Source organism: Anolis sagrei, chromosome Y (genome assembly GCF_037176765.1).
Source record: "Anolis sagrei isolate rAnoSag1 chromosome Y, rAnoSag1.mat, whole genome shotgun sequence".
Taxonomy (NCBI): Eukaryota; Metazoa; Chordata; class Lepidosauria; order Squamata; family Dactyloidae; genus Anolis; species Anolis sagrei.
Window position 1 is genome coordinate 80,508,590 of NC_090035.1, and position 16,387 is coordinate 80,524,976.

The 16,387-nt window shown below is 46.0% G+C and overlaps 1 protein-coding gene across 1 annotated transcript in view; it reads right to left on the reverse strand.

The window, feature by feature from the left end:
• LOC137095670 (amino acid transporter heavy chain SLC3A2-like) overlaps positions 1-11,121 on the reverse strand; it is a 22,478-nt gene extending 11,357 nt beyond the window's left edge. The window contains exons 1-2 of the mRNA XM_067462441.1: positions 11,016-11,121; positions 2,021-2,386 (exon numbers count right to left, since the gene is read on the reverse strand). Coding sequence (XP_067318542.1) covers positions 2,021-2,351 — 331 coding nt within the window. The 5' untranslated portion in view covers positions 2,352-2,386; positions 11,016-11,121. The remainder of the gene's footprint in view (positions 1-2,020; positions 2,387-11,015) is intronic.
• Between the last annotated feature and the right edge of the window lie 5,266 nt (positions 11,122-16,387).

Consider the following 16,387-nt stretch of genomic DNA (forward strand, 5'->3'; position numbering starts at 1 on the left):
GTATATCTAACTTCAGAAACACACACACACACACTTGCATATATACCTGGAGTTGCCCAGATATATGTATTCTTCATCCCTCATTCACCTTCTCTCTTTTCTTCCTTGCTTTCCTCCTTCCTTTGCCTTCCTTCATACACCTTCTTTGCCTTTTCTTTCTTTCGTACCTATCGTTTTTTCCTTTCTTTTTCTTTCCTCATACACTTCATCCCCCTCTCTTTTCTTCCCTTGCTTTCTTTTATATAGCTTTCCTCCTTCCTTCCTTCCTTCCTTCCTTCCTTCCTTCCTTCCTTCCTTCCTTCCTTCCTTCCTTCCTTTTCTCTTTCATTTCCTTGCTACACACAATTCCCCCTTTCCTTTCTCTTCTTTTCTTGCTCTTTCCTATGTTTCTTCTCTTCCATTCCCTTCAACCCTCAATTCTTTCTTTCTTTCCTTCCTTCCTTCCTTTTCTTCCTTTCTCTTTCTTTCCTTTCCTTGCTACACACCATTCCCCCTATCCTTTCCTTTCTCTTCCTTTCTTGCTGTTCCCTATGTTTCTTCCCTCCCCTTCAACCCTTCCTTCCTTCCTTCCTTCCTTCCTTCCTTTCCTTGCTACACACCATTCCCCCTTTCCTTTCTCTTCCTTTCTTGCTGTTCCCTATGTTTCCATCCTTCCTTCCCTTCCCTTTAACCTTCCCTTCCTTCCTTCCTTCCTTCCTTCCTTCCTTCCTTCCTTCCTTTCTCTTCCTTTCCTTGCTACACACCATTCCCCCCTCCCTTTCCTTTCTCTTCCTTTCTTGCTCTTCCCTATGTTTCTTCCCTTCCCCCTTTCTTTCTTTCTTTTCCCCCTTCCTTCCTTCCTTCCTTTCCTTCCTTTCTCTTTCTTTCCTTTCGTCGTACACCATTCCCCTTTCTTTTCTCTTCCTTTCTTGCTTTTCCCTGTTTCTTTCCTTCCCTTCCCTTCAACTTTCATTCCTTCCTTCTTTCCTTCCTTCCTTCCTTCCTTCCTTCCTTCCTTCCTTCCTTCCTATCTTTCTTTCCTACACACCATTCCCCCTTTCCTTTCCTTTCTCTTCCTTTCTTGCTCTTCCCTGTGTTTGTTTCCTTCCTTCCCTTCAACCCTTTCTTTCTTTCCTTCCTTCCTTCCTTTCTTCCTTCCCTTCTCTTTCCTTCCTTTCCTTGCTACACATCATTCCCCCTTTCCTTTCTCTTACTTTCTTGCTCTTCCGTTTCCATCCATCCTTCCCTTCCCTTCAACCAACCTTCCTTCCTTCCTTCCTTCCTTCCTTCCTTCCTTCCTTCCTTCCTTCCTTTCCTTGCTACACATCATTCCCCCTTTCCTTTCTCTTACTTTCTTGCTCTTCCGTTTCCATCCATCCTTCCCTTCCCTTCAACCTTCCTTCCTTCCTTCCTTCCTCCCTCCCTCTTTCTTTCCTTTCCTTTCCTTGCTACACACCATTCCCCCTTTCCTTTCCTTTCTCTTCCTTTCTTGCTCTTCCCTATGTTTCCATCCTTCCTTCCCTTCCCTTCAACCCTTTCTTTCTTTCCTTCCTTTTTCTTTCTTTCCTTTCCTTGCCACACCATTCCCTTTCTTTTCTCTTCTGACCTTCCTTCCCTCATTTTTCCTTCTTCTTCCCTTTCTTGTTTCCTCCTGCCTTCCTTTCTGTCCCTTCTTTTTTCCCCTCCCTCCTTCCCTCCACCTAAACTTCCTGACAGCAAGAGCCTCTCATCAGTGGAATCTCCTCCTCCAGTGGTTTTAAAGCTGAGGCTGGGTGGCCATCTGTCATGAAGGCTTTGATTGGCAGAAGGGGATTGGACTGAATGGCATTTGGGCCAACTTCGGCCCTCCAGGTGTTTTGGACTCCAACTCCCACCATTCCTAACAGCCTCTCGAGAAGCGCCTCGTCTCCCGCGAGACATTGTCTTGCAGGAGAAGAGGCGCTTCTCGAGAGGCTGTTAGGAATGGTGGGAGTTGGAGTCCAAAACACCTGGAGGGCCGAAGTTGGCCCGTGCTTGTGTTACATAGTGTAATTTCTCTTACCTCCCAGGTCTCCCTGGCCATCGCCGTCGGAGTCCGGGAAGGCGGCCTTGGGCAGGTGATAGAAGGAGGCCCTCTGCCACCAAGCCAGAGCTGGCTTTGGCCGTGGCATGGTCACCAGCAGCAGGATTGCCATGAGGAGCATGCCGCCAAAGAGCGCCCCCAGGAGGCCAAAGAGGGCCTTGCGGAGGCCGGCCCACGGGCCAGAACCGGCCTGCAGCACCACTTCCTCCTGGCTCAGGTAGATCTTGGCCGGCGGAGCCGCTTGGGCCAGCAAGGGCAGCCGCTCCCCCGGCTCCTGGGAGGTGAGGGCCACTTCTTGGGCTTTGCCCATCCTTCCGAGATGACAGGAGAGGCCCAAAATTCGCCCTGGAAAGGAAGAAGCAATAGAAAGCACCCAGCAATTCGGCCTTTACTCAAAAAAATTGATTTTGTCATTTGGGAGTTGTAGTTCTTGGGATTTATAGTTCACCTACAATCAAAGAGCATTCTGAACTCCACCAATGATGTAATTGAACCAAACTTGGCACACAGTTCTCCCACAAGCAACAGAAAATACTGTAAGGGTTTGGTGGGCATTGACCTTGAGTTTGGGAGTTGCAGTTTACCTACATCCAGAGAGCACTGTGGACTCAAACAATGATGGATCTGGGATTTATAGTTCACCTACACTCAGAGCATTCTGAACCCCACCAACGATGGAATTGAACCAAACTTGGCACACAGAACTCCCAAGACAAACAGAAAATTCTAGAAGGATTTGGTGGGCAGTGTCCTTTGGTTTTGGAGTTGTAGTTTACCTATTTCCAGAGAGCACTGTGGACTCAAACAATGATGGATCTGGGATTTATAGTTCACCTACATTCAGAGCATTCTGAACCCCACCAATGATGGAACTGAACCAAACTTGACACAAAGTTCTCCCATGACCAACAGAAAATACTGGAAAAGTTTGGTGCGCATCGTCCTTTGGTTTTGGAGTTATAGTTCACCTACGTACAGAGAGTACTGTGGACTCAAACAATGATGGATCTGGACCAAACTCTACACGAATACTCAATATGCCCAAATGTGAGCACTGGTGGAGTTTGGGGAAAATAGACCTTGACATTTGGGAGTTGTACTTACTGGGATTTATAGTTCACCTACAATCAAAGAACACTCTGAACTCCACCAATGATGGAATTGAACCAAACTTGGCACACAGTACTCCCATGACCAACAGAAAATACTGGAAGGGTTTGGTGGGCAGTGTCCTTTGGTTTTGGAGTTGTAATTCACCTACGTCCAGAGAGCACTGTGGACTCAAACAATGATGGATCTGGACCAAACTCGAAATACTCAATATGCCCAAATATGAACACTGGTAGAGTTTGGGGGAAAACAGACCTTGACATTTGGGAATTGTACTTACTGGGATTTATAGTTCACCTACAATCAAAGCGCATTCTGAATCCTGTCTAGGATGGAACTGAACCATACTTGCCACACAGGACTCCCATGACCAACAGAAAATACTAGAAGGGTTTGGTGGGCATTGAACTTGAGTTTGGGAGTTGTAGTTCACCTCCATCCAGAGAGCACTGTGGACTCAAACAATGATGGATCTGGACCAAACTCGTCATGAATATTCCATATGCCCCAATGTGAATACTGGTGGAGTTTGGGGAAAGTAGATCTTGACATTTGAGAGTTGAAGTTGCTGGGATTTATAGTTCACCTGCAATCAATCAGGATCTCACAACCTCTGAGGATGCCTGCCAGAGATGCAGGCAAATGTCAGGAGAGAATGCTACTGGGTCACAGCCAGACAACCCAGAAAACTTCCAGCAACCCCTTGTTGTTACACTATTTTTCCAAAGTGTTTATAGGGCCTCCAGGGGATGATAGGATATGTGGTCCAGAGAATATATTATAAGACACACTGACAGATATATATATATATATATTACAAACTTTTTTATTGTTTTGAGAATGAAGGCACTATTGTTGGCTATAGCAGCCCTGGTCTGGATCTCCTGAGGGATGGTGTGCACAGGATGATGGGATCAGCAGTCCAGGGAATATATTGTGATGCAATTTCTCCCAAAGTCTTGGCAGAGCTTCCAGGGAATGATGGGATTTACAGTCAAGAGAAAATATTTCAATACAACTGGAGGAAGGGCTTCCAGGGGGTGATAGGACTTGTAGTCCATATATATAATACATTCCAGGCTGCATTTCACAGGGGATGATGGGAGCTGGAGTCCAAATAATGCATTCCAGGCTGGGTTTCACAGAGGATGATGGGAGCTGGAGTCGGAATAATACATCCCAGGCTGGGTTTTGCAGAGGATGATGGTAGCTGGAGTCCAGATAATATATTCCAGGCTGGGTTTCACAGGGGATGATGGGAGCCAAGTCCAGATAATACATTCCAGGCTAGGTTTTGCAGGGGACAATGGGAGCTGGAGTCCAAATACATGTATCTAGATCTTTTCCCAAAGTTTCTTCTTCTTTGGGAGGAGGAGGAAGTCTGCTGCAGGGAATAATGGGAATTGGAGTCCAGATAATACATTCCAGGCGGGGTTTCACAGGGGATGATGGGAGCTGGAGTCAGAATAATACATCCCACACTGGGTTTTGCAGAGGACAATGGGAGCTGGAGTCTGAATAACACATCCCATGCTGGGTTTCACAGAGAATGATGGGAGCTGGAGTCCGAATAATACATTCCAGACTGGTTTTTTGTAGAGAATGATGGGAGCTAGAGTCCAAATAATACATTCCATGTTGGGTTTCAAGGGGATGATGGGAGCTAGAGTCCAAGTAATACATTCCAGACTGGTTTTTTGTAGAGAATGATGGGAGCTAGAATCCAAATAATACATTCCAGGCTGGCAAGTTTGGTTCAGGGCAAGTTTGGTTCAGGGGATGATGGGAGCTGGAGTCCAAATACATGTATCTAGATCTTTTCCCAAAGTTTTTTCTTCTTTGGGAGGAGGGAGAAGGCAGTTGGAAATCTGCTGCAAGGGATGATGGGAGCTGGAGTCCAGAGAATACATTCCAGTCTGTTTTTTTACAGAGGATGATGGGAGCTAGAGTCCAAATAAAACATTCCATGTTGGGTTTCTAGGGGATGATGGGAGCTGGAGTCCAGGTAATACATTCCAGGTGGAGTTTCAGAGGGGATGATGGGAGCTGGAGTCCAAATACAGAGTTGTTTCTTCTTCTTTGGGAGGAGGGAGAAGGCTGCTGGAGGGGATGATGGGAGCTGGAGTCCAGATAATACATTCCAGGCGGGGTTTCAGAGGGGATGATGGGAGCTGGAGTCCAGATAATACATTCCAGGTGGTGTTTCAGAGGGGATGATGGGAGCTGGAGTCCAGGTAATACATTCCAGGTGGTGTTTCAGAGGGGATGATGGGAGCTGGAGTCCAGATAATACATTCCAGGTGGTGTTTCAGAGGGGATGATGGGAACTGGAGTCAAAATAATACATTCCAGGCGGGGTTTCAGAGGGGATGATGGGAGCTGGAGTCCAGATAATACATTCCAGGCGGGGTTTCAGAGGGGATGATGGGAGCTGGAGTCCAGATAATACATTCCAGGCGGGGTTTCAGAGGGGATGATGGGAGCTGGAGTCCAGATAATACATTCCAGGTGGTGTTTCAGAGGGGATGATGGGAGCTGGAGTCCAAATACAGAGTTTGAAGGGAGGAGGGGAGGATGGGACTTGGAGTGGGTGCCTGCCTCCCTACTGTGTGCGGGGGGGCAGGGTGTGGCGGAGGGCGGCGAGGGGGGCGAGGATCTCCCTGGGGGGCGGGGCCTCCCCCTTCTCCCTGCGGAGGAGGTGCCGGAGGAGGTCCCGGTAGGCGTCCTCCCTCTGCCGGGCGAGGCGGCGCTGGGCTTGGCGCTGGCTCTCGAGGGCCGGGCGGAGGGTCTCCTCGAAGGCGCGGTGCGCGCGCCCGGCCGCCTCCACGAACTGCCTGGTCTGGAGCCATGCGCGCCGCCGCTGCGCCTCGAACTGCCAGCGCGCGCCCAGCTCGGCCAGCCCGCGCCGCCCGGCCCCGCCCTCCTCCTCGCCCGCCCGCCAATGGCCGCGCGCATGGTAATGAGGGGGGCGTTCCCCCCAGCCCAGCTGAGGCAGCGCCAGGCGGCGGAGGGGCGGCAGCGGAGGGGGGGAGGGCGGGGCTCGCAAAAGGGGGGGCAGAGGGGGCGGGGCCGAGGGGGAGGGGCCTCCGAAGGGACGCCGCCGCAGGAGAAGGAGGTCCATGCCGCGCCCGGGCCAGCAGGGGGACACAAGCCACGCCCACGGGGAGGAGGAGCCGAGGGAGGGAGGGTGGGAGGAGCCTTTGTGACGTCACAACGCGCCCTCTGGCCACGCTGGCTCAAGACTCAATATAATATAATATAATATAATATAATATAATATAATATAATATAATATAATATAATATAATATAATATAATATAATATAAATAATATAATATCCATATATATATAAATAATGAATAAATAAATAAATAATAATATAAAAGACCAATTAAATTAGTAAATAAATAAAAATATAAAAAATAAATCACATAAAATAATATAAATAATATAATATATATATAAATAATAAATAAAAATAATAATATAAAAGACCAATTAAATTAGGAAATAAATAAATAAATCATATAAATTAAACGATATAAAATAATAAATGAAATATGTATATAAATAAAGTCTAATTAAATTAGGAAATAAATAAATAATATAAAATAATAAATCATATAAAATAAGTAATATAAAATATTATAAAATACAATATAAAATAATATAAATCATAAATAAAATAAGTAAATAAATAAAATAATGTAAAATAATAAATAATATTAAATAAGTAAATAAATAAAATAATACAAAAGACCCATTAAATTAGTAAATAAATAAAATATAAAATAATAAATCATACAAAATAAGTAATATAAAATATTATAAAATACAATATAAAATAAATAACATAAATAATAAGTAAATAAATGAAATAATGTAAAATCATAAATGATATAAAATAAGTTTTAAAAAGTAAATAAATAAAATGATATGAAAGACCAATTAAAATTAGTAAATAAATAAATAATATAAAATAAATGATATAAAATAATAAATAAAATAAAATATGTAAATAAATAAATAAATTTAAAAAGTATAAAAGACTAATTAAATTAGGAAATAAATATAAAATATAAATAATATAAAATAATATAGAATAATATAAAATACAGTATAAAATAAATAATATAAATAATAAATAAAATGAATGAATAAATAAATAAAATAATATAAATTAATACATGAAATAAAATAAGTAAACTAACAAATAAATAAAATAATATGAAATACTAATAAAATACTAATAAAATATGACACTAGTAAAAGAAAATAAATATAATGTAATAAAATAATGCAATAAATATGTATTTAATACTATGTAACATTTGAAAAATAGTAGTAGTAATAATAATACAATAAATGTAATATATTATATGACACAAATAAAATAAAATGATAATAAATATAGCAATCTAAAGTATTGCCTACAGGACATAGCCATGGTAGTTTAGAGTGGTATTTATTTTATTTATTTATCGTGTCAGGAGCAACCAGACATTTGTATTACATTTTTAACAAAACAAACAAACAGACAGACAAAACACAAACTTTGCAAGCTTGGTAGCTGGTTAAATGTCCTTTGACCAGTCTCTGGCCCCTTGGAGTGCCTCTGGTGTTGCCGCAAGGAGGTCCTCCATCGTGCATGTTGCAGGGGTCAGGTGGCATTGCAGCAGGTGGTCAGTGGTTTGCTCCTCTCCACACTCGCATGTCGAGGATTCCACTTTGTAGCCCCATTTCTTAAGATTGGCTCTGCATCTCGTGGTGCCAGAGCGCAGTCTGTTCAGTGCCTTCCAAGTCGCCCAGTCTTCTGAGTGCCCAGAGGGGAGTCTCTCATTTGGTATCAGCCATTGATTGAGGTTCTGGGTTTGAGCCTGCCACTTTTGGACTCTCGCTTGCTGAGGTGTTCCAGCGAGTGTCTCTGTAGATCTTAGAAAACTATGTCTGGATTTAAGTCGTTGACGTGCTGGCTGATACCCAAACGGGATGGGCTGGGGATGTCTCTGCCTTGGTCCTTTCACTATTGGCTGCTACTTCCCGGCGGATGTCAGGTGGTGCAATACCGGCTAGGCAGTGTAATTTCTCCATTGGTGTGGGGCGCAGACACCCCGTGAGAATGCGGCATGTCTCATTAAGAGCCACATCCACTGTTTTAGCGTGGTGAGATGTGTTCCACACTGGGCGTGCATACTCAGCAGCAGAGTAGCACAGCGCAAGGGCAGATGTCTTCACTGTGGCTGGTTGTGACCCCCAGGTTGTGCCAGTCAGCTTTCGTACGATATTGTTTCTAGCACCCACTTTTTGCTTGATGTTCAGGCAGTGCTTCTTGTAGGTCAGAGCACGGTCCAGAGTGACTCCCAGGTATTTGGGTGTGCTGCAATGCTCCCGTGGGATTCCTTCCCAGGTCATAATCCTCAGAGCTCTGGATGCTTGTCTGTTCTTAAGGTGAAAGGCACATGTCTGTGTTTTAGGTGGATTAGGGATCAGCTGGTTTTTCCCTGTAATAGGCAGTAAGGGCACCTAGAGTTTCGGAGAGCTTCTGTTCTACCATCTCAAAGCTCCCTGCTTGAGCAGTGATGGCACGATCATCAGCATAGATGAAGCTCTCTGTCCCTTCTGGCAGTGGCTGGTCATTTGTGTAGATGTTGAACATGGATGGAGCAAGCACGCTCCCCTGAGGCAGGCCGTTCTTCTGTTTCCGCCATCTGCTTCTCTGGCCCTGAAACTCAACAAAAAAGCTCCTGTTTTGTAGCAGGTTTCCTATGAGGCGGGTGAGGTGGTCGTCCTTTGTGATATTATACATTTTTCTCAGGAGGAGGCAGCAGTGGTTCATAGTATCATAAGCCGCTGACAGGTCTATGAAGACAGCTCCTGTGATCTGCTGCCTTTCAAAGCCACTCCTGACAGATGGCCATCCAACCTCTGTTCAAAGACTTCTGCAGTTGCATCTCAAAGGCATATAAATAATTATTTATTATTTATTTATTTACCTTACTTCTATACCGCTGTTCTCAAAGCTCCCTGCTTGAGTGGTAATGGCACAATTCATAACGTTAGGGTTATGGTTGGGGGTCACCACAACATGGGGAACTGTATTAAGGGGTCACGGCATTAGGAAGGTTGAGAACCACTGCTCTAACGGCTCAGATTGCAACCCTGCCTCTTTGAAAATCTCAAAAAGCGTAGGCCTTTCTTGTCGCAATCTCTCCTACGTTTTTGCATAAAGGCAAGAGAAGATATGACCCAAAGTTTGCCTCTTCCCCCGTCGTCTTGCATGGATGGCATTTCCCCAGAATGCAATAAAAGGAGTCAAAGGAACGCAAGAATTCTTCCAAGGCCCTTCAGGGTTACCTTTGCACTCCAACTGGTTCCATCCGCTTATCTATCTAGGCTCAAAAATCCATATAATTGCTGGCTTTGCTGATAACAATCTTTACACTGGTGGGCTTGTGTGTGTGTGTATATGTATATGAATATATTTGTATATGTATATATGGTTTAATGTAATGCAAGTCTTTTTCAGGAGTGGTCTGACCACAGCCTGTTTTAGCCCAGCCAGATGGAAACATTCCTTGCTCCAACGATACATTAAACCATATATACATTTGGCAACCCCTTTGATAGCCCCTCGCGACCAGAGGCGTCCCTAGGTAATTTTCAATGGTAAACAAACAGTATTTTGGCGCCCCCCCCCCCCCCAACCAATCATTGATATATATTTTCTGTTCGTCATGGGAGTTCTGTGTGCCATATTTGGTTCAATTCCATCATTGGTGGAGTTCAGAATGCTCTTTGATTGTAGGTGAACTATACATCCCAGTAACTACACTTGCCGCACTTGCTCCCTTGCCTGGCCCGCTTTGGGTCCGGAGGCGTGCCTGAAGACCCCGGCGTGTTCACCAAAAGTCACCTCTTCTCCTGACTTTCTCCTCAGCCATTGGGACCAAGAGAGAGAGAGAGAGAGAGAGAGAGAGAGAGAGAGGTGGAGATGCCCACCTTTCCTGAAGGTAGGCGCAAAAACAAAGGAGGGAGCGGAGGTGGGAGATACCTCCAGCCGGAGGGGCTCTCTCTCTCTCTCTCTCTTGGTCCCAATGGCTGAAGAGAAAGTCAGGAGAAGAGGTGACTTTTGGTGCGCACGCTGGGGTCTTCAGACACGCCTCCGGACCCAAAGCGGTGGCTCCACCCCTTGGCCCACCCGTAGATTGGGGAGAGGAGAGAAGGCGGGTGGAGCGCCAGGAGATCGGGAAAGGGATCGAACGCGGAGAACGATTGAGCGCCGGCTCTGCTCGCGCACCCGGTGGCCGGGTGGAGCAGGAACAAGAGGGGCTAGGCGAGGCTCAAGGGCCTGGCCCCTTTGGGAAGAGGATGGCCTGCCAGCGAGGCAAGAAAGCCGAGCCCCCCCCCCCCCCCCGGACTGCTAGGGCTGTTGTGCGCTGAGGGGGTGCTCCTCAAGTGGCGGTCGAGGGGCATTTACAGAGGCGCCTCTGCGCCCGTGGCAAAAAAAAAGTGTTCTGCGACCGCTTACTTCGCATAATGGACGAGCCACCCCTGCTCACGACCCCTCCCCACAGGGACCCCCGACTCCCAAGTTGAGAAACACTGGTCTATAGGGTAGGTGTGCCTTTAGTATAGCAACAACTCCCACGATTCCGCAGCATTGAGCCTTAGCGGTTCCAAGTGGTGTCAAACTTAGTTAATTCTGCAGTGTAGATGCACCTTAGCTTCAAACCACCTATTTCTAATATTTAATTGGGATCGCACTGATCTCCTTTGCAGGGCTGCATAAATAAAAAATCCCAGACTTCTGTTGCAAAGGAGCCAGAAAATTTTGCAACTGTAAACCTCTATTTGGGTTCTTACCTGGGCTTCTGATCAGTCCAGATCCAAAGCAAACGCCAAGAGAGAAAGAGGCTGGAGTCTGTCAATGGGAGAAAGACCAGCTGTCCCAGACTTGTGACAATATTGAGTCAGCAAAGCAAGCAAAAGAGGCAGCAGAGACCTCCTCCCCAAAAAATACCTTCTTCCCATTTAACTCTTTCCAACTCTCAACAACATCCACAGATCTGAATATAAGTTGGCAGTGCATCCACACTGCAGAAGGAAAGCGCTTTGAAACTGCTCTGGGATGCTGAGAGTTGTCAGAGAAGTCGAAAGGCCTTGCAAAACTACAATTCCCTGGACCCTGTAGCAGTGAACCATGGCAGCACTACGGACCTGGGGCAAGAATAGCCGGAGCATGTGAGAGGAACTTCTGTCCATGCACAAGAAATAAAATTATTATTATTATTATTATTATTATTATTATTATTATTATTATTTTATTATATTATTATTATTATTATATTATTATTATTATTATTATTATTATTTGAAACACAACAAACAAGCAGACAAAATCACTCTGCTGGCTGTTGTATTGGATCACACGATTATTATTATTATTTATTATTATTATTAGAAACACAACAAGATGAGTCCACAACAGACAAACTACAACTCCCAGGATCCTGTAGCATGGAGCCACCACCAAACTACAACGCCCAGGATCCCGTAGCATGGAGCCACCACCAGACTACAACTCCCAGGATCCCGTAGCATGGAGCCACCACCAAACTACAAGGCCCAAGATCCCGTAGCATGGAGCCACCAAACTACAACTCCCAGGATCCCATAGCATGGAGCCACTACCAAACTACAACTCCCAGGATCCCGTAGCATGGAGCCACCACCAAACTACAACGCCCAGGATCCCGTAGTAGGGAGCCACTACCAAACTACAACTCCCAGGATCCCGTAGCATGGAGTCACTACCAAAATATAACTCCCAGGATCCCGTAGCATGGAGCCACCACCAAACTACAACTCCCAGGATCCTGTAGCATGGAGCCATCACCAAACTACAACTCCCAGGATCCCGTAGCATGGAGCCACCACCAAACTACAACGCCCAGGATCCCGTAGCATGGAGCCACCACCAAACTACAACTCCCAGGATCCCGTAGCATGGAGCCACCAAACTCCCAGGATCCCGTAGCATGGAGCCACCACCAAACTACAACTCCCAGGATCCCGTAGCATGGAGCCACCACCAAACTACAACTCCCAGGATCCCGTAGCATGGAGCCACCACCAAACTACAACTCCCAGGATCCCATAGCATGGAGCCACCACCAAACTACAACTCCCAGGATCCTGTAGCATGGAGCCATCACCAAACTACAACTCCCAGGATCCCGTAGCATGGAGCCACCACCAAACTACAACTCCCAGGATCCCGTAGCATGGAGCCACCAAACTCCCAGGATCCCGTAGCATGGAGCCACCACCAAACTACAACTCCCAGGATCCCGTAGCATGGAGCCACCACCAAACTACAACTCCCAGGATCCCATAGCATGGAGCCACCACCAAACTACAACTCCCAGTATCCCGTAGCATGGAGCCACCACCAAACTACAACTCCCAGGATCCCATAGCATGGAGCCACCACCAAACTACAACTCCCAGGATCCCATAGCATGGAGCCACCACCAAACTACAACTCCCAGGATCCCGTAGCATGGAGCCATAGCAGTTCGAGTGATGTCCAAGTACGGTCATTCCAAAGTGTAGATGCAACCCAAAGCCAATGTCACTTCATGCATGTTGATGCATGGCATCAAAATAAGCGCTTGCTTTGGGTTGGCACTGGGTGCAAGGCTAATCAATTAGGCCCAATTATGCAACGGAGGATTGTATGCAAAAGAATTGGCTCTGCTTTCTCAGGATTAGTGACGGAGGCCTGTTGCCTTGCAAAACCCGAACCATTTATAGGAATTGGCTCCCTTTTTTCCCCGACTCCGCATTCCTGGGCTGCCAAGTCATCCCGATTGTCATGATTTGGTGCCTGTTGATTAAGGAGCGATTTGCTCCTGTTAGGATGACGCTCTCTCCTTCTTTCCTCGTTATGAGTTGTTTTTAATTGCAATGACTGGATTCCTCTGGCTGGGAAAAAGGATGAGTCAGGAGCGAGTTTTGGGTAACATCTCAGCAGATATTTTGGGAATGAATAATACAACGACGACGGCCTCTTTTTTCCCGTCAGGCTCTTGAGCTCCGATTGCGACATACGGATTCCAACTAAGATATGTTATCTTTTTATAGAACTACACTTAGATGTGTGTATGCGCGTGTGTGTAACATTTTTGCAATGTTTGGGTGTTTTGATTGTGTCGTGACCCGCCTCGAATCATGAGGAGAGGCGATAAGAAATAAAATAATAATAATAATAATTATTATTATTGATATGCCTTTGAGATGCAACTGCAAAAGTCTTTCAACAGAGGTTGGATGGTCATCTGTCAGGACCCATTTAATTATAATTATAATTATTATTGATATGCCTTTGAGATGCAACTGCAGAAGTCTTTCAACAGAGGTTGGATGGTCATCTGTCGAGAGTGATTTACTTTAAGAAGAGGTTGGATGGTCATCTGTCAGGACCCATTTAATTATAATTATTATTATTATTGATATGCCTTTGAGATGCAACTGCAGAAGTCTTTCAACAGAGGTTGGATGGCCATCTGTCGAGAGTGCTTTACTTTAAGAAGAGGTTGGATGGTCATCTGTCAGGACCCATTTAGTGAGCAGGCAGCGCAGAGCATTGTGTCCTCCATCTCTGAAGCCAAGAAAGAACAGTGGATCAAGCTGATCACAGAGGTCGACATGGGCAGGAGCAGCCAGAAGGCAGCTGAGACGGTTGAGCAACGACCCCTCACAAACTCATACCTATGCCAACATAAAGGCAGATCAGATAGCACACCAACTCTTGAAGAACGGGAAACCCAACCTTGCCACCAAAGTAGGAAAGAAACCAATAGCCAGACAACCAGAGATCGAGAACAACAACCTCCATGAACCCTTTACATCTACTGAATTGGACATGGCTCTCAACAAAGGTAAGAATGGCAAAGCAGCTGGCTTGGATGATCTACGGATGGAACAAATCAAGAACTTTGGTCCAAAAGCAAGGCGCTGGCTGCTGGAGCTGATGAACAACTGCACTGCATCCTGTCAGATCCCCAAAATCTGGAGGAAAGCAAGAGTCATCGCCATCTTGAAGCCAGGCAAAGACCGTAATGACCCAAAAAGCTACAGACCAATCTCCCTGCTGTGCCACCTCTACAAAGTTCTGGAGAGACTTATTTTGCATAGAATTATGGAAAAAATAGAGCCCTGTCTGATCCCACAGCAAGCTGGCTTCAGGAAAGGCAAAAGCTGCACATCGCAAGTGCTGAACCTGACTCAGCACATAGAAGATGGCTTTGAAAGGCAGCAGATCACCGGAGCTGTCTTCAGAGACCTGTCAGCAGCCTATGATACTGTGAACCCCCGCCTCCTCCTGAGAAAAGTGTATAATATCACAAAGGACGACCACCTCACCCACCTCATAGGAAACCTGCTACAAAACAGGAGCTTTTTTGTTGAGTTCCAAGGCCAGAGAAGCAGATGGCGGAAACAGAAGAACGGTCTGCCTCAGGGGAGCGTGCTTGCCCCATCCATGTTCAACATCTACACAAATGACCAGCCACTGCCAGAAGGGACAGAGTGCTTCATCTATGCTGATGATCGTGCCATCACCGCTCAAGCAGGGAGCTTTGAGATGGTAGAACAGAAGCTCTGCGAAGCTCTAGGTGCTCTTACTGCCTACTACAGGGAAAACCAGCTGATCCCCAACCCATCCAAAACACAGACATGTGCCTTTAATCTCAAGAACGCAGAAGCATCCTGAGCTCTGAGGATTATGACCTGGGAAGGAATCCCACTGGAGCATTGCAGCGCACCAAAATACCTGGGAGTCACCCTGGACCATGCTCTGACCTACAAGAAGCACTGCCTGAACATCAAACAAAAAGTGGGTGCTAGAAACAATATCATATGAAAGCTGACTGGCATAACCTGGGGATCACAACCAGATACAGTGAAGACATCTGCCCTTGCGCTGTGCTACTCTGCTGCTGAGTACGCATACCTGGTGTGGAACACATCTCACCACGTTAAAACAGTAGATGTGGCTCTTAATGAGACATGCCGCATTATCACGGGGTGTCTGCGCCCCACACCACTGGAGAAATTACACTGCTTAGCCGGTATTGCACCACCTGGCATCCACCAGGAAGTAGCAGCCAAGAGTGAAAGGACCAAGGCAGTGACATCTCCAGCTCATCCCCTGTTTGGGTATCAGCCAGCATGTCAACGACTTAAATCAAGACATAGTTTTCTAAGATCTACAGAGACACTCGCTGGAACACCTCAGCAATCGAGAGTCCAAAAGTGGCACGCTCAAACCCAGCACCTCAACCAATGGCTGATACCAAATGAGAGACTCCCCCCTGGGCACACAGAAGATTGGGCGACTTGGAAGGCACTGAACAGACTGCGCTCTGGCACCACGAGATGGTCCAAGACTCTTGGTCTTGGGAGTTCTGTGTGCCAAATTTGGCTTGATTTTTTGTTGGTGGAGTTCAGAATGCTCTTTGATTGTAGGTGAACTATAAATCCCAACAGCTACAACTCCCAAATGACAAAATGAATCCCCCCCCCCCAACCCCACCAGTTTTCAAATTTGGATATATTGGGTCTTTGTGCCCAATTTGTTCCAGTGAATGGGAATACATCCTGCATATCAAATATTTACATTACGATTCATAACAGTAGCAAAATTACAGTCACGAAGTAGCAATGGAAATAATGTTATGGTTGGGGGTCACCACCACATGAGGAACTGCATTAAGAGGTCACGGCATTAGGAAAGTGGAGAACCACTGCATTAACGTTTCCTTAGCTCTCTCCAACCAGAGTCCTAATCTCATATCATGGGACAACAGTAGCAAAATGACAGTTGTGAAGTAGCAATGAAAATAATGTTATGGTTGGGGGGTCACCACAACATGAGGAACAAATGTAAGATACTCCACTTTGGCAGAAAAAATGAAATGCAAAGATACAGAATGGGGGACAATGCCTGGCTCGAGAGCAGTACGTGTGAAAAAGATCTTGGAGTCCTCGTGGGGAGGAAGGGGAACATGAGCCAGGAATGTGATGTGGCGGCAAAAAAAGCCAATGGGATTTTGGCCTGCATCAAGAGGAGCCTAGTGTCCAGATCTAGGGAAGTCATGCTACCCCTCTATTCTGCTTTGGTTAGACCACACCTGGAATATTGTGTCCAATTCTGGGCACCACAATTCAAG